Source organism: Pongo abelii, chromosome 7 (genome assembly GCF_028885655.2).
Source record: "Pongo abelii isolate AG06213 chromosome 7, NHGRI_mPonAbe1-v2.0_pri, whole genome shotgun sequence".
Lineage (NCBI taxonomy): Eukaryota > Metazoa > Chordata > Mammalia > Primates > Hominidae > Pongo > Pongo abelii.
In genome coordinates, this window is record NC_071992.2 from 122376981 (window position 1) to 122395630 (window position 18650).

General features: G+C 36.4%; 1 protein-coding gene across 2 annotated transcripts in view; it reads left to right on the forward strand.

Annotated features, from left to right (window-relative positions):
* OXR1 (oxidation resistance 1) overlaps positions 1 to 18650 on the forward strand; it is a 490658-nt gene that overhangs the window by 84503 nt on the left and 387505 nt on the right. For both annotated transcript variants that reach the window (NM_001372293.1, NM_001372294.1), the window contains 1 exon segment: positions 6107 to 6267. In NM_001372293.1, the coding sequence (NP_001359222.1) occupies positions 6245 to 6267 (23 nt within the window). In that variant the 5' untranslated portion in view covers positions 6107 to 6244.

The window sequence follows — 18650 nt, forward strand, 5'->3', positions numbered from 1 at the left end:
TTACTACATGTGTGGATGAGTGTGGCTCACAGGTCCCTGGGAAAGCTACATCTACACTGTTACTACATGTGTGGATGAGTGTGGCTTACAGGTCCCTGGGAAGAAGTGTGGCATCCTCCACGTCCCTGGGAAGGCTCCATCTGGGTCACTGTATGGGCCCCTAGACAGCTAATACTGCCCTGGTCTGTGGCTGAGGGGGATTGGAACCAAGTCACAGGGCTGCTTCAGGATCTCCAGCTGAGACCAAGTCTTCAAGTCTGTCTCTGGAGTCATGGACAGGCGTGTCTCCCAACAGGTCCCTGAGCAGACAAGCCTGCTCTCAGATTGCAGTTGAGAGGGGCTGGAGCCTAATGCAGTGCTGTTTTAAGACCCACATGGGGCCAAGGTCAGAGTCAGCCTGCAGGAGCACTGACCAGCTTATCTCCCTCCGGGTCCCTCTGTGGGCAAGACTTGTCTCAAGCTGCAGGTGAGACGGCTGGAACCACTTCTCAGGGTTGTTTCAGGATCTGCTGTGGGACCTAGGTCAGCTGGCCTTCCTGCGAGGCAGGACGTGAGTCTCTTTGAGTCCCTGGGCAGACAGAACGACTTTCTGGCTGTCGCTTAGTGTATTAACACCTGGAGAGTTCTTGGTACTTAGCTAGATGCTCTGGAGTTTGAACATAAAAGACATAATTACTGACCTTTGCAAAAACAAAAGTCATATGAAAAATGCAGTACACATTTTAATGTGGAATGTATTTTAGTTGTAGATTGCTTAGAAGAGGGGCGATCAGAGAAGCATGAAACTATCTGGCAAGAATTCACAGGATCTGTGGACCTTGTATTGATTCTGGAAGAATTTGGATAAGTGAGATTAGAGGGGAAAGAAAACTTCAGTACGGAGAAGAATCAGAAATGTATAGTATATTCAGAGCTCAGGTATGAGCATTGTAAGTAAGCAAGCTCAAGCAGAGTAGAGAGCCTAGGTTAGGAAATATCAATAAGGTAAGTTTATAGGGAAATCAGAAAACAAGAAAGAGGCTTTAGATTTGATGTGAAAATAAAAAGGAATCCACCTTGTAAAACTCAAGAGTCTAATATTTCTTTGATAATTTGTTCTGCTAACATTTATTTGAATCTTTAGCATAAAAGTCTTCTCTTCATACCTCATGCATTTTATTCTTCATTTTATGCCCATTATCTCTTGTAGTGCCCTGAGTGGAATTCAAATATATATGTACCTCATTACCTGCACAGTACATCTCTTAAAACAAAATCCAATGGACCCTTGGATAACCCAGTTTGAAATTATCTATGATGTTTAGTATCCCCTTGGGAATTGAAGCCTAATTTTCTGCAGGCAAGGCGATGTAATTCACTGTGTACACTTAATGCTTATGGTGCTTATGGTCAAAACCTTGAACCATTTTGGTTCTCCTTCCAAGAACCGTTTTTGTAGATTTACTGTTTTAAATATGAAATATAGAAAACCTATATTTATTATGTGGTAGGTTACTTAAACTGATATTCACAGAATTTTAAGATCTTGATGATACAGCAGCATCTAGGTATGCATAGAAGTAGGTTAGAAAAATGTGTCTTTTGCTTAAATAAAATCACTTCACAGAAGATTTGTGAATGGCAAAGTAATTACAACTAAATGAATTTATTAGAATATAATATTTTTTTCAGCTGGATTTGAAGCCTAAAATCTCATTCATGAATAAAATGATTAAAATAATTATTTTGGTAAAGTATCATCCCAATAATCCGTTGTTGTATTCAAGGACTCTTCACATTTTAATAAATATGTTAAAAGAGAGAGGGTTCATTAAATTCACATCCTCTTTTCCTTAATATTGCACTAAAAGAGTGACCTAAAGAGAACAATTTTGTTTATGCTTATAGCTTATATCATAGCTGGGCATTCAGGGAAAGTCAAATCACCCCATATATTTTAAAAAGTTTCCTCTAATATGAAGATATAGTCTTTCTCTTGTGAAAAAGGGGCAGATCTCACTCTTAGCAATGTTAGAATTTTGGCTGAAAGCTATGAATTCATACGTAAGTGTGGAGAATGATGTTGGAGATTTGTGTTAAGATTAGGAATCACCAAAATGAACACAAAATTTAAACTTCTGTGAAGATTTTAAAGATGTTTTCTCTGGAAAGATTACATTGATAAGCAATCAATCATTTACATGTAATTAAAAAAATAACAAGCCCAATACAGGGTTTTTAAAAAAAATCACATCATAAAAATGTAAATATAACAGGCTTTTTAATTTTTTTCAACTCAGTAAGCTTTGAGTGCCTGTTAGGTACATTGTGCCTATTCTTGACAAAATAAATCAGATAGTTATAAGTTGTAAAAGAAAAGGAAGGATGATATAACAACAAAATGAATGTTAGCATGATTAGTATAATTGCTATGAATGGTCACTATAAATTTTTTTGTGTGCTTGGATATTTACTTCTTATAAACATGTAAGTTTTTTTTCTTTTTAATTTTTTTACTTTTGGTGTCATCAGAAAAAATGCAATTCTTTAATATTTATTTTATTTTAGAAATCTACATATAAGCTTATCAAATTCCAAGTTGGTAGTTATTGCAGGTAAAGGACATTGAGCAAAGATTTCACTTTTAAACATTATGGCTAGGATCTTAGGAAATTATCTTGAACTTTAAGGACTAAAAACAATATGCTGTCAAAGAAAAAATGCATCAGACAGAGTTAAACAGCTGCAAGAAAAACTGGATTCCATATTACCGCAATAGAGGAGAGAGACTGAACACAACTCCACTAAAACAAAAGGCGGAAGTGTTTTTAAGTGCTGGATTGAGCTAGCAGAAAAGTTCTAGAGGACATTGCGGGAGGGCATGGTTGGTCAATTTGATTATGCCATCTTTGTTTACTAATTGGCACTTATTTAAATTAGACTTCTACCCTCCCACAGGGAGAGGCAGCTAGCAAAGCTATCTTTTTCAATGGCTACATTTTAAAGGGAAGGCTCCCAGGTCCTTGAGAAATACATTACTGGATTATGAAACTGACAGGTGGTTGACACAAGCTTTGCATCTCAAAGGGGCAGAGAATGGATTTACAATTGCAAGTTTCCTGAAGTAAATACCCTAAGGAAAAGGAAGTCAGGAGGCCATAGACAGGAAGAAACCCACCTAAAGTTTAGTCAAACTGAGGGAAACATTAAGGCTATCTTGGTCAACTCTTCAGTTATATTAAGTTGTACCATGTACATTGACAATATTTGACCATTTTTGACCTACAAAAGCAATGGGTTCATATGGCTCCATCTAAGATTCTAGGATCCAGTTTGTTTTTGTATTATTTTTGCATTCTGCAGAAGCAAACAATTCTCCACTTGTGGTTTTTAGTTTTACACTTTCTTATTTCAAAAAGGACTTGGGGGGATTTTATATGTATTTACATTAAATAATATATATATGTATGCATATGTTTGTATATATCTGTGTGCTTATTTTAAAAAGGTTAAAATTGAAGTTGGCAAAAATAATAATAAAAAAATGGTTAGCAGAACTCTTGAATAGTTCTTAAAGAAATGTCACAGGTTTGTTTCAGAGCTTCCCATAAGTTAATGCAAGGAAAGAATTGTAGTAAGTTGCAGTAAAGACCCTAGGAGAAAAGCAACCCAGAAATTTAGAATAATAGTTTTACAGGTGTTCAGACCTAACACAATTTTTTCCTTTAAGTGCTCATAAAGGCAACATTTGTGTGTTGGCAACTTGTCCACTAAGCCTAATAGTTGATTTCATAGTCTGGGTTTTTGCTTGTTGATTGTTTTTTTTTTAAAGATGTCTCTCAATGCAAACTTGGCAAAACTCCACAGTGTAATTTAGTAAAAGCAATTTGATTAGGCATGAAAATAACAACATCCAGATATACAGTTCTCTAAAGATGGAATTAAATATATCTAGAAGAATGAATTGCATCAGACAATATTCCATATATATGTGTATATATGTGTGTGTGTGTGTGTATATATATATATATGTATATATACTTTTTTTTTTGGTAAACTGAACCCTCGATAAAAATCAGGCAATACAGCTTGGAAACTTTTGAAGTTAACTGTTGTGGTGTCAGAATTTGGAGTTCCTTTGCCTTTACAGATGTAAGTCTATATGCCATAACAATTTTACCAAGGACAGGATAGACAGCCTCTTTTGGAATGTAAACAGACAAGTTAGGATGTGGATGAAACTTCATAGCTGCTTACTTCACTGGCAGGCCAGTATTATTATTCTGGCAGTCAGGGTCCAGCTAAAATTAGAATTCATTAAAATCATGGTTCTTGCTTTATTCCTAGACAGCCACTCATATGCACTTGTATGCACACAACAGTTTTCAGAGTGTGCTTTATTTTTGTCCTTTTTTAAAAATATGATGGCCTCTATGTTAAATGGTGAGTTCTTTATATGTAAATATTATATTTTATTAATCCTTGTATCATTAATACTAAGAGTAATAGGGCACGAGAAATATTTTGTTTGCTTATGAATGACTTAAGGAAGCTGAAGTTTGATATTTAAAATTATAAATATAAAATGTAAAATTGTCAGTAAAAAATGGACTGATCCCATCTCTCCTTTGCCCCATGTTTTCCACTTTGCAGTAAGTAAAAAAACCACAAAACTCTGGGGGTCAAGGGCACCGAGTCTCAAACGTGGTGGCAGACGCTGCTAGTTTTCTGCCAGTATCCACTTCCCCACCTTCCTTAACAACAGGCACTTTGGTTTACGGTTAGGATGCTAGATGCCCCGAATAATGGCTGCATTTTCCAATTGTCTTTAGAGTAAGAGTGGCCAAGTGACTAAACTCAGGCCAATAAAATGTAGGCAGAAATGTCATGTGTAAATTTTAGGAAGCATCCTTCTTTACTTCCTCCTCCTTTCTGCTGGCAGGAATGCAGACATGTTCGCTGGAGCTCAGCAACCTCTTGGACCATGAAGGGAAACACATGATTGAGAAGGGTAGACTACAAGAAAGAATACACCTCCTTCCCTGGTGTCCATGGAGTTGCCATATATGCCTTGGCCTTCTCAGGTCGAGATTTATTTGTATGAGAGAAAAATAAACTTTTTTCTAAGCCACTTTATTTAGGGTTGCTTTTTCTTAAACTTGTAGCCAACCCTAATGGTAATCATTTGGGGCACATCTTTGGAAATCCTTCCCGAATCCCTGAGACTGGGCTGGAAGCCCCCTCTTCTGTGCTCCCACATGCCCTGTATGTGCCTTTATTAGAACACTTTCCCTATTTTATTGATATCATCTTATTTTACATAAAACATTATTTGAGCACAAGAACAATGTCTTATTTTATTCATCCTTGAGCTATAGCTAGGATAGTGTACGTTCACATAGGATATGCTCAATAGGTGTTTGTTTAATTGAAAAGCACTGGATTAATGACCTGACTGAATAAAGTGCTAACAGTACTATGGAATTAATTTGATTGATTTTGATTCAAAACCATAGGACCCTATAGTAGATGTCAAAATACATGTGTGGAGATGTTTGTCATATTTGTTACATACATAACACCCTGGCTTATCTCCCCCATGTTAATCAATATAAATCATTTTTTCTATTATTTAGTGAATAATTTAATTCACTAAATTATTTAGTGAATAATTTTTTGTTAAAGCCTTGGGTGTGATGGCAACTTGTATCATGGAATTCTTTTTTCTTTCTTTCTTTCTTTCTTTCTTTCTTTGCTATGGGCTAATCTGGATCTTTGTTCTAATTTTTTTATCACAGGTATATAAAACTGATTTGGAGAGTATAACCTTATGAGAAAATATTTGGTTCCTCCAAATCACATTCTCTCATTTCCCTGAATTCTCTACTCCGGGGATTGAACATTTTATTAACCGTTCAGATGGTTTTAAAAGTAAAGCATTCAGCTTATCATATGGTTGGTTTAATTTTATCTTTCGTTTATTACATGTCTTATATTTTAAGAAAAAAATCGTATTTTTTGTGTGTATCTTATACCATGACAAAACCATTGATATGGATGAAATAAATCTGTGACAAACCATATAGACCAGGTACTAGAGATATTCATTTATTTCTTTTCTTTATAGGTCCTCTCAAACTGTGAGTAACTAAGTGGTTTGTGCATCATTCCAGAAGCAAAGCTAAAATTTTTAGCGGTGTTGTCGACTTGACCTGCTAATTTCCTGTTCTGGAATCAAGAGAAGACTCCTCAACAAGTTGCTGCAATGTCTGTAACTAATCTATCATGGTGAGTGAATGGTTTTCTTATCTTAAATGTAAATGAAAATATTTCATGAGCAATATTTTATGAGGGAGTCGTACAGGCAGAACTTGGGCAGAGAGAAAACTTAAAAATCTGGTTTCCAAAGATTACTGTCCCATGTTAGGGTAAGGAAAGCAATCTAGGATTAGAAGTCTGACACTTTCAGTGCTATGATATCTGGGGCCTCTGGAAAGCATTGAAGCCTCACATTGAATCCCAGTGACCTCCAATACCTTTCTTCCCAGCACATCCTAGGAGAGAGAAGTAATATTATATCCTTTCAGTATTCCTTGCTATCGGTATATTCCCAGATATAGGACTAACAAGCTATATGGCTGGCTGTCAGTGTGGGATAGATATTTGTTCATCAGTACTTCTTTTCTTCAGGTTTTATATTTCAACAAATCTACCCAGATTAAACTGAATAGAACTGAAATATGGAAGAGAATAATTTGTTATAGATGCACATCTCAAAATAGCTGGCATTCTAAATAATCTTTGACTTTCAGTGCATGTTTAAAAACTGTTTGAGATTTAAAAAAAGAACTGTAAGGATATTTTTCTGACAAAAAATGAGCTTTTCTATAGCAATGAAGAACAATACTAGTAGGGATAAATTTGAAGGTATTTTATGGAACTTTGACTTTTTTATGTAAAGAGGTGAATAAGTGACATTTATATAAATTTACAGTATTCAATACGTGAATATAAGGAAAATCTGGTAATTTTTTCCATTTCTTTAAGAATTCATTTTATCCTTGCTCTTCAATTTGTGCTGGAAATGTAGATAGCATCAGATTAAACAGTTGTTACTTGCTCAACTTAGCTCCATAAACTTATTTTTAGTGAAGTAAGCAATTTTTTTAGGGCAAGGATATAATTATTTGTTTAGATTCGGAGTCATGTTTCTGAAGGACCCGCTGTTAATGGACTCCCTAGAAGATATCCTTGGATCTTTTGGCCTGGGTGCTAAGAATCTCAGTTTGGAAAAAAAAAAAAAAAAAAAGAATTAAAGAAACTAAAGTATAATCAAACAAATTTCATTTAAATTGTGAATTATTACTGCACAGTATGTTTTCCTATTATATTATTATTAAAATTAAAAGTTTTTAAAAATGTAATTTTTGTAGAACCTGTGAGTCATTTAGAACTCCTGGGAGACCTTAACACGTTTCCTTAAAGGAATTATACTCCTGGCAAATTGTGTGTAGGAGATGAATTCTCAAAAAGCAGGGAGCGTTTCAAAGAAGGGGGAGGGGAGGGTTGGGGAAAGGAAAAGGAAAGGGGAAGGAGGAGACTGAAACAGGTTTGATTGTTGTGCAGTGCAGCCTGGTTCACAGGGTCAGGGCAGGACTAACATTGAGGCCTGGCCTCGGTGCATACTTCTATTAACTACTTTGATGTGATATGAGGACATGATTGTTGCTCCAAAACACAGTGAACTCCACAAAGAGAGAGACTGCATTTCATGTTTCCAGCCCAATTGTCCAGCACAGCACCTAGAATTTAGCAGATATTCTGTAAGTGCATGCTGTGGAAATGAGTGAAAAAATGCAAAGCAGGTAATTCAATGGTAAATAAATGTTATCCTTCTAAAAGAAAGCTTTAAATTGTGAGGCTATCTTATAGAATTCATGTATGTGGAGTTTATAAGAATTCGTTCCATGTTACAGCTTCAGATTTTATAGAAATGATTCTTGGATATTTTTATCAGCACTATCCTCGATTCTAGCTAGTATTCTGCATTAGATTTCCATGCAGGGAGCTATTAATTTGTTTTACCAGTGTCACCCCCACCATGCAGCTGTGAGGTGTTTGGCATCCTCATTCTCCCACTTAGCAATTGGGTTGCCCAAGTGCTGGCAGCAAAGGAGACAAGAAAGTAAATCTAAAACATGCAAAACAAGTCACCGATTTATGTCACTGATGCCTAGTTTAGACATCGTTAACCTTCCTTTTTTTTTTTTTTTTACAATAACCTTTGTAATTCTTCTACATTCCTAACATCTTCTAATTTTTATTTTGGGGATTATTGTTTTATAAATATTTTAATAGGAATGCATAGTAACTCATCATTACATTAATTTAGTTAAGCTGTTATAGTCCCTCATCGGGCTCTGTTTTGAAATCCAGAAACAAAGGCATGAAAATATTGACTGATATGGGAAAATTAACTGGGTTGAAAGATTATTAATTTAAAATAAGACATGTAACATTTAAGTGTATGCCATGCTTGATTTAGCCTGACTAGTGCATTCTCTAACTGTTGTGGAAAACTACACGGGAATCTAAATCAGAAGTTTGGCTGGTAACCATATAATCATAACAAGAACTACGTGCTTCCAGTGTTCAAAGGAATCAGGATAGGATTCACTTGGCAGGATACACCTGTCAATAAAGGATCCACCTGTTAAACACAGAGGTCAGCCTCGCAGGGCAGCTACTTTGTGTCTAGGAGTTGGATTAGCACTGCCAATGTTTGTCCCGATGATTCTGAGTTCCACTTCTGCCAGAGTCCGTCTGCTTGGCTTTCTTGTCAATATTACCACTGAGCTTCTAGTCAAAACTTCCTGCAATCTGTGAACAGTGTAGTCTGTCTACCATGACATCGTATTAGTTGACCATATCCACATGTCGATTTTAAAATGTAACTCTGAGGTTAATGTGGGAAGTGCAGGATGCCTGTTGTGACTCTCATAGAAAACCTAGGAATTTTAAAAGCATAGGTTAGTATAGTTACAGGCATATTTACAAATACCTAAGCAATTCTCCCAGCTTTTAAATACCCTGTATAAGAAAGTTATCTTTTTATACATTAAAAAAACTTCTTGCTCTAATAATTATGTGTATGATACTTGAAAAAAATATATAAATAATTTAGCAATTTCATGTAAAATCTAAGAAATATATTTAATCTAGGAAACTTCCAAGTTTCCAGAAAACTACAGTCTCAGGTGGAAAAAAAGGACTAGTGGAACTTGATTGTTTCATGAATCTTCCTATTTAGTAAATAATGATCAGAGAGAGGCAATGAGTAAGTTGATGCTGGTTGAAATAGAAACAAAGGGATGTGCAGAATCTGTTGCAGAAAACTACGAACAAGTGACAGGTTCCAGGCTAATCTGAGGGAAAGAATTGTTTCTGGTAGCATGGTTAAGTAACTGGAGACAAAATACTGGTCAACATATGTACAGTAACACTAAAATATTGGGACTTAGTGTGTAGTAGGGCCTGGAGAGTAGCAAGGAATTGGTTTATAGTGGAGGGTCTCAGTATGTTGATAGAGATCCTAGTGAAGGCTCAACTGATTTTGCAAGATGACATCTTTTTGACCCAAATGATTTTTCACCATGATGCCTGCACACACTTTAATTTTGGTCCCCAAATCTGTTAAAGACGGGACAGCATCTTGTGGAGGTGATAGTAATTCTACTAGAGGCATGTATGGGAGAAAGAAGTCACTGGATGAAAGGCAGAATCCAAGTAGCCACTCAAAAACTAGTGAGCATCTATAACATGCCATATCCTGTGCTAAGCACAGCGAAACAGTATTGGTTAAAAGTAATGACTGCTCTTTTTGGAGCTCATTTATAAGCCAGAAGACTGATAAGTGATCAAATAGCTCTGATTTAATGTGATAAGTGCTTTAAAAGATAAAAGGTACGTGCAGAATGTGTTTGAAAACAAAAGGGATATTTGTTTTTCCTGCTTGGGATGAAATGACTTATTTTTCAGAAATACAAATACACCTCTTACATTTATTCCTAAATATAAAGAAATAAACTAATTGCAAAGGGTCAAACACTACAGAAAAATTATATAGCAGAAACTAAAAATGACCTAAATCTTATCATTCACAGAAAACCATTGTTTAAAACGTTTTTGTATATTATTTTCTGCATATATTCACTGTTTTTTTTGTTTTGTTTTTTTTTTTGCAAAATTAGACTCAAACCATGTGTGATACTTTGCCATCTTCTGTTTTTAGTGAACAGTTTCTATGGCCCTCACTCCATTTGGTGGATATAGAGCCACATCATCACCTATAGAGGCTGGTGTATCATTGCGTGGCAGTAGTGTTATTTAGCCATCTAGGTTGGACCTTCAGATAGCTTCCACTTTTCTTTTATAGGATTGTAAATATTTCTGCTGTGGGGAAAATTATTCAGAGATTATTGGTCACAAAGTACTGTGCCATTCAGGGTATGCAGCAGAGCCCTATCTTGTTGCAGCTACCTGGATTGTAGACATCAAGGCCCTGGAAGAAAGAATGTTTCTGAGAGAGAGTCTTGTTAATTCATCTTCCTTTTTTTTTTAGTTTTAGAAAAGGGTCCATTATGTATGCTCACCCTTTTCCCGGATTTAGTTCCTCATAAACATCAAGTAATGTGCTGGTAACTGAGAAATACTGCAGTTGGTTAGTAGAATTTTATCAGAAGTCAACAAAATATTCCGTTTTGCATGCCTACAGATTGGAAAAATAACAAAGCCTAAGTTGGGTAAGTTATTAATGTTTTGACTAAATTTAGAAATGGTGAATGATCTTCATTGCATATGTTTATCATTTAAAATACTACTATGAATGTTGGCAATTTCAATAACATTTTAATAGGAAATAAATACATTTGAATTATTCTCTTTATCCAAAAGTAATGATTTTTTTTTAGGCTGGGTGCAGTGGCTCACGCCTGTAATCCCAGTACATTGGGAGGCTGAGGCGGGTGGATCACTTGAAGTCAGGAGTTCAAGACCAGCCTGGCCAACATGGTGAAACCCCATCTCTACTAAAAATACAAAAAATTAGCATGGGTGGTGGCGCACACCAGTAGTCCCAGCTACTCAGGAGGCTGAGGCAGGAGAATTACTTGAAACCAGGAGGCAGAGGTTGCAGTGAGCAGAGATGACACCACTGCACTCCAGCCTGGGTGACAGGGCAAGACTCCATCTCTAAACAACAACAACAATAACAAAAAAAAGTAATAATTTTTTTTAGAATTTTAGAGTTGAAAAAAATGCAAAATTAGAAATGCGGAAAGTTTGCTTTGTCAGATTATTCACATTACTTATAATATTTATATCTAACTTCTTATTTAATGAATAAATGAAGAAGTTGAATCATTCTGTATTATTCTTTGGCACCTGCATTTAGGAGGAGAAAATTCTGGAGAGACAGAAGCAGTCACTTCATTTTAAGGAGGGGGAATGGGGAAATCAAACTCTTTTCTTAAAAATTGCTATAGCCACTCTTCTGCAAACTACTTGTCCTATTTATGCTGCTAAATTGCAGGCTCTCAGGGACAGTACTAATGTACTTGTGTTTGCAATGGCAAAGGAAGTAGAGACTTGAACTGTCTCTATTTTTGGAGCAATCAAGACCTGCAGGGGGAATGATGTGGATAAATAGAGATTGTAAGGGAAATTTTTAGCCCCAGTTTTATAGTAAAGGAGGAAAAGTCAGAATTTTGAAGGGTCTATTGTCAAAAAGGAAAAAATAAAGAGAAAGGTTAGACATGAATGTAAGTCTGGTATTTCTAATTTTTTTTTAAAAGGAGACCTCTGTGTGATAGGAGAAGCTTAGTTGTGAGATAATATGAGTATTTCTCAGTGGTAAGTTCATGTTGAATGAATGACTGTTCTTTTACGGCACTGAGAAGAGAGTGGGTTTGAGAGCCTGAAACCAAAGAATCTTCCTGTTAAGTGGAAATGGTCAGCTTGTAAAGGAGTAGAGACAGTAGAGTAACTCAAGTTTAGGGGAGCATAAATTAAGAGAAAATAACCTAGGAAGAGAAAAAAAAAAAATAGAATAGCCAAAACAAAAGCTCAAGAGGAATGAAAAATGTGTCCTCTCAAATTACATAAAACTTTAAGGTAAAGTATCATTATTTGGGTTCCAGTTAAATTTAATGAATTCTGCAAAATGTCAATGTCTTTCTATTCAAAATATAGCCTTTTTAAATTGAAAGCCTTTCATTAGCAAAATGATTAATACTATTTTGATTTGGGATTGACACTTTAATTAAATACACTACATTTTTAGAATCCTCAGCCATTTTTTGGCTTTGAGCTATGTGCCTTTAGAATTTTTAAAAATTAGACATTTATAAGAGACTTGGATATTTTTCTTCTTATATCTTCCTCCAATTATTTCTCTTTGAATAGTGAAATAATTAGTAAAACACTATATTTTAATTTTGTCTTTAAAAACTAACGCCAACTAGACATAAATCACATCCTTGAAAGGAATTGCTTGGTAAGTTTTGGTCTAGGTAGAGGAGTTTGATTTCCTGTGCATTTAATGAGCCTGAGGCTGCAGGTTCAAACCCCACAGGGACTAATAAGTTCTGTTCTCTTTCTTGGCCAAAGTCTACTAGACCTGTAACCTTGACCAGCCCTCCTTCCTAAACTTGCCATTGGTCATAAGTCATTAGAAATAGTTGATTGATCATCACCAGCTTACAACCAGGTTTGGGGAAAAATATAAACTGAAAATCAAGTGTTCTTCAGGGGTTGATAAGGGGTCACGTATATCATCTTCCTTTTGAATATCATCCAGGTCAAATAATTTAGATTTATGCTTTGAAATAAGACTTCTCATCATTCTCAAATGAATCATAATTTACTCTCTTGTGGAAGATCTACAGTGAATTATCACACCAATATTTCCTTAGACTGTAGAAGCTTTAACATACAACTGGGCAGTCCGTTCCAAACCTTAAGGCTAGAGTTTCTAAACACCACCCATTTGTGGACTTGAACAATTAAGTTAAAGACCAGCAAATAGTCTACGAGATAATTTAGTTATCAAAATAGATATGTAGGCTAAGAGATGTTATTTTCAGCATGATCAAATAAAATTGACTGTCAAATCTTAAACACTATTTTCCATAAGTGTATAAAATTATCAACATTGTGTTATCCTAGTATACATTCTCCGTCTTCTTTTATGTATTACATTTTGTTTGTTTTTTATTTGTTTTTAAAATTGTGAAAAGATTCCAGCTTGATTATAAAACTATTCCAGTTTAAACAATCACTTTTCATTACCATTATATGGTCAATAAGAGAATTCAGTGCATTCATTTACACTTAGTTTTATGTTTCCCTTTTTTTTTTTTGAGACGGAGTCTTGCCCTGTCACCCAGGCTGGAGTGCAGTGGTGTGATCTCGGCTTACTGCAACCTCTGCCTCCCGGGTTCAAGGGATTCTCCTGCCTCAGTCTCCCAGGTAGCTGGGACTACAGGTGCGTGCCACCATGCCCGGCTAATTTTTTGTATTTTTAGTAGAGACGGGGTTTCACTGTGTTAGCCAGGATAGTCTCGATCTCCTGACCTCGTGATCTGCCAGTCTGGGCCTCCCAAAGTGCTGGGATTACAGACATGAGCCACCATGCCCGATCTATGTTCCACTTTTAAGAGTAGGTTAATTGATATGAGCTTTGAGAATAATTTAAAGTTAGTTTATGAATGAATAATTTTAAAATAATTCTTGCACAATTAGAGATAAATTAGTATAATTTATTTCTAAACAGGCAGTGTATTATTTTTATTAAATTAGAATTTAAAAATATTTATATTCATTCATTTCTTTATTCAACAAATTTTTGAGCATCTACATTGTACAATTTACTATTTTCAATGCTGTGGAGAGAATGATGAATGACGCAGAAATTTCTGCTCTCATGAAGCTTAGATTAATTTTTATCTATATCTGTGCTGAAGACAGATATAGATAAAAATATGTCAGCATGACAGTGATATGTATTTTGAAGAATAAGCAGCTTATAAAGATAGAGTATGATGGCAGAGGATTGGGGAGTAGGTGTGAAGAGGCTCCTCAGAGGTGGCATTTAAGCAGAAATGAACTATACAACTCAGAAGAAAACCATTTCTGGCAGAGAAACAGAAAGGACAAAGAACCTGAGACTGAAAAGTATCTGGTATGCTTGGGGAACCGTCTAGGAAGCCAGGTAGGTGGAAAACAGCCAATTAAGGGGAGAGTCCCAGGACCTGAGCTTAGAGAGGTAGCAGGGAGGCATGTAGGCCAAGAGAAAGACTGGAGTGTGTTCTAAATCTGATGGGAAATTTTGCCCTCCCTTACTAGATTATAGGTGAGAGTTCATATGAAATGTAAATTTAGAGAAATTCAGTGATAGGAATAATTGAGTGTTGAAAGCAGAGTCTTGACACAATCTGATTTCTAAATTCAAAAGGATTTCTCTATGTTCTTCAAAGTTTATCAAAATAATTCATATTGTATCCTTAATATAAACATATGACAGAAAAATAAGATATAATAAAAAAAGAAAAGATACCAAGGCAATGGAAAACCATTTTCATGAATATAACCAGTTTCTCATTATTATACATTTTAAGAGATTCAACAAATCTGACACATCTGAATAATTAAGGACATGGTATATGTTTTGTTTTGTTTTATTGCGTTTTATTTTATTTTTTATTTTTATTTTTTGTCTCTTCTTAAAAAAATGGGATATATGTGCCCAATGTTCAGGTTTGTTACATAGGTATACATGTGCCATGGTGGTTTGCTGCACCTGTTGACCCATCCTCTAAGACCCCTCCCCTCAACCGCCACCCCCCAACAGGCCCTGGTGTGTGTTGTTTCCCTCTCTGTGTCCATGTGTTCTCAATGTTCAACTCTTACTTATGAGTGAGAACATGCGGTGTTTGGTTTTCTGTTCCTGTGTTAGTTTACTGAGGATGATGGCTTCCAACTTCATCCATGTCCCTGCAAAAACATGATCTCATTCCTTTTTCTGGCTGCATAGTATTCCGTGGTGTACATGTACCATGATTTCTTTATCCAGTCTATAGTTGATCGGCATTTGGGTTGGTTCCATGTCTTTGCTATGGTAAATAGTGCTGTAATAAACATACTTGTGCATGTGTCTTTAGAGTATAATGATTTATATTCCTTTGGGTGTATACCCAGTAATGGGATTGCTGGGTCAAATGGTATTTCTTGTTCTAGATCCTTGAGGAATCACCACACTGTCTTCCACAATGGTTGAACTAATTTACATTCCTACCAACAGTGTAAAAGCATTTCTGTTTCTCCACAGCCTTGCCAGCATCTATGGTTTCCTGACTTTTTAATAATCACCATTCTGACTGGCATGAGATGGTATCTCATTGTGGTTTTGATTTGCATTTCTTTGATGATCAGTGATGTTAAGCTATTTTGCATATGTTTGTTTGCTGCATAAGTGTCTTCTTTTGAGAAGTATCTTTTCATATTCTTTGCCCACTTTTTGATGGGGTTGTTTGTTTTTTCTTGTAAATATGTTTAAGTTCCTTGTAAATTCTGAATATTAGACCTTTGTCAGATGGGTGGATTGAAAAAATTTTCTCCCATACTGTAGGTTGCCTGTTCACTTTGATGACAGTTTATTTTACTGTGTAGAAGCACATTATTTTAATTAGAACCCATTTGTCAATTTTGGCTTTTGTTGCAATTGTTTTTGGCGTTTTAGTCATGAAATCTTTGCCCGTGCCTATGTCCTGAATGGTATTGCCTAGGTTTTCTTCTAGGGTTTTTATGGTTTGGGGTTTTACATTTAAGTCTTTAATCCATTTTGAGTTAATTTTTTTATAAGATGACAGAAGGGGTCCAGTTTCAGTTTTCTGCATATGGCTAGTCAGTTTTCCCAGCGCAATTTACTGAATAGGACATCCTTTCCCCATTGCTTGTTTTTGTCAGGTTTGTTGAAGATCAGTTGGTTGTAGATGTGTCATGTTATTTCTGAAGTCTCTGTTCTGCTCCATTGGTCTATATGTCTGTTTTGGTACAAGTACCATGCTGTATTGGTTACTGTAGCCTTGTAGTATAGTTTGAAGTCAGGTAGTGTGATGCCTCCAGCTTTGTCCTTTTTGCTTACGATTGTCTTGGCTATACGAGGTCTTCTTTGATTCCATATAAAATTTAAAATAGTTTTTTTCTAATTCTATGAAGAATGTCAATGGTAGTTTGATGGGAATAGTATTGAATCTCTAAATTACTTCGGGCTGTATGGCCATTTTCACAACATTGATTCTTCCTATCCATGAGGATGGAATGTTTTTCCATTTGTTTGTGTCCTCTGTTATTTCCTTGAGCAGTGGTTTGTAGTTCTCCTTAAAGAGGTCCTTCACATCCCTTCTTAGCTGTATTTCTAGGTATTTTATTCTCTTTGTAGTGATTGTGAATGGGAGTTCATTCATGATTTGGCTCTCTGCTTGCTTATTGTTGGTGTAAAGGAATGCTTTTGATTTTTGCAGATTGGTTTTGTATCCTGAGACTGCGCTGAAGTTGCTTATCAGTTCAAGAAGTTTTGGGGCTGACACGATAGGGTTTTCTAAACATAAAATCATGCCATCTGCAAACAGAGACAACTTGACTTCCTCTCTTCCTAGTTGAATAGCCTTTATTTCTTTCTCTTGCCTGATTGCCCTGGCCAAAACTTCCAATACTCTGTTGAGTAGAAGTGGTGAGAGAGGGCGACTTATCTTATACCAGTTTTCAAAGGGAATGGGTCTAGCTTTTGCCCATTGAAGATGATATTGTCTGTGGGTTTGTCATAAATGCTCTTATTATTTTGAGATATATTCCATCAATACCTAGTTTATTGAGAGTTTTTAACATGAAGGGATGTTGAATTTTATCATAGGCATTTTCTACATCTATTGAGATAATCATGTGATTTTGTCTTTGGTTCTGTTTATGTGATGGATTACACTTATTGATTTGCATATGTTGAACTAGACTTGCTTCCGAGGGATGAACCCAACTTGATCATTCTGGAAAAGTTTTTTGATGTGCTGCTGGATTTGGTTTGCTAGTATATTATTGAGAATTTTCCCATCCATGTTCATCAGGGATATTGTCCTGATGTTTTCTTTTTTTCTTGTGTCTCTTTCTGGGTTTGGTATCAGGATGATGCTGGCTTCATAAAATGAGTTAGGGAGGAGTCCCTTCTTTTCAGTTGTTTGGAATAGTTTCAGAAGGAATGGTACCAGCTCCTCTTTGTACCTCTGGTAGAATTCAGCTGTGAATTCGTCTGGTCCCGGGCTTTTTTTTTTGGTTGGTAGGCTGTTAATTACTGCCTCAATTTCACAGCTTGTTACTGGTCTATTCAGGGATTTGACTTCTTCCTGGTTTAGTCTTGGTAGGGTGTATGAGTCCAGGAATTAATCCATTTCTTCTAGATTTTCTAGTTTGTTTGCATAGAGGTGTTTATAGTATTCTCTGATGGTAGTTTTTATTTCTGTGGGGTCAATAGTGATATCCCTTTATCTTTTTTTATTGTGTCTATTTGATTCTTCTCCCTCTCTTTACTAGCCTAGCTAGCAGTCTATTTTGTTAGTTTTTTCAAAAAAAGCAGCTTCTGGATTCATTGATTTTTTGGAGGGTTTTTTCGTGTCTCTATCTCCTTCAAGTCTTCTCTTATTTCTTGTTTTCTGCTAGCTTTTGGATTAGTTTGCTCTTGCCTCTCTAGCTCTTTGAATTGTGATGTTAGGGTGTTGATTTGAGATCTTTCTAGTTTTCTGATGTGGGCATTTAGTGCTATAAGTTTTCCTTTCAACCCTGCTTTCGCTGTGTCCCAGAGATTCTGGTACGTTGTCTCTTTGTTCTCATTGGTTTCAAAGAACTTCTTGATTTCTGCCTTAATTTCATTATGTACCCAGGGGTCATTCAAGAGCAGGTTTTCCAGTTTCCATGAAATCATGTGGTTTTGAGTGAGTTTCTTGATACTGAGTTCTACTTTGATTGTACTGTGTTCTCCAATAACTCTTCCTGCAAGGAAGCCTCACCCAGTGAGGAAGGATAGGCCTGAAGAAACACTCTGGTGGCAGACTACCACAGCAGGTGTGTTGGGCTGTGGGGACAAGTCTTGGGACAAAGCCTCCCTGGCTCCAGCAGGGGAAAAGCACAGCCTGGAACTATAGAAATGGGTGCTGCCCTTCCCCTGCCCAGGGAGCTTAGCTTGTTAGGCAGTTGGGAGTCCCAGTGCTGACTGCTGCCTCTCCCCCAAGGAGCTCAAAGGACTTAGACAGCAGGCTGTCACAACTGTGCTGGTTGCCCCTCCCGCCAGGAGTTCAGCAGGCTTAAGCAGATTCCAGCTGAGAGGCTGTAAGAATCTGCGTATTCCAGGGTTGGTGGCATGGGTTCACAAGTGGTATCTTCCAATCTGTGGGTTGCAAAGTTTCATGGAAAAAGCACAGTTTCCCTGGCTGGGTAGTGTGCTCAATCAGCACCTCCCTTGGCTGGGAGGAGGGGCTTCCCCATCTCCCTGTGGCTCTCAGGTGGGCCTGCCACACCACACTGTTCTTCCTTCTCTCTGTGGGTCACACCAGCCTTCTAATCAATTT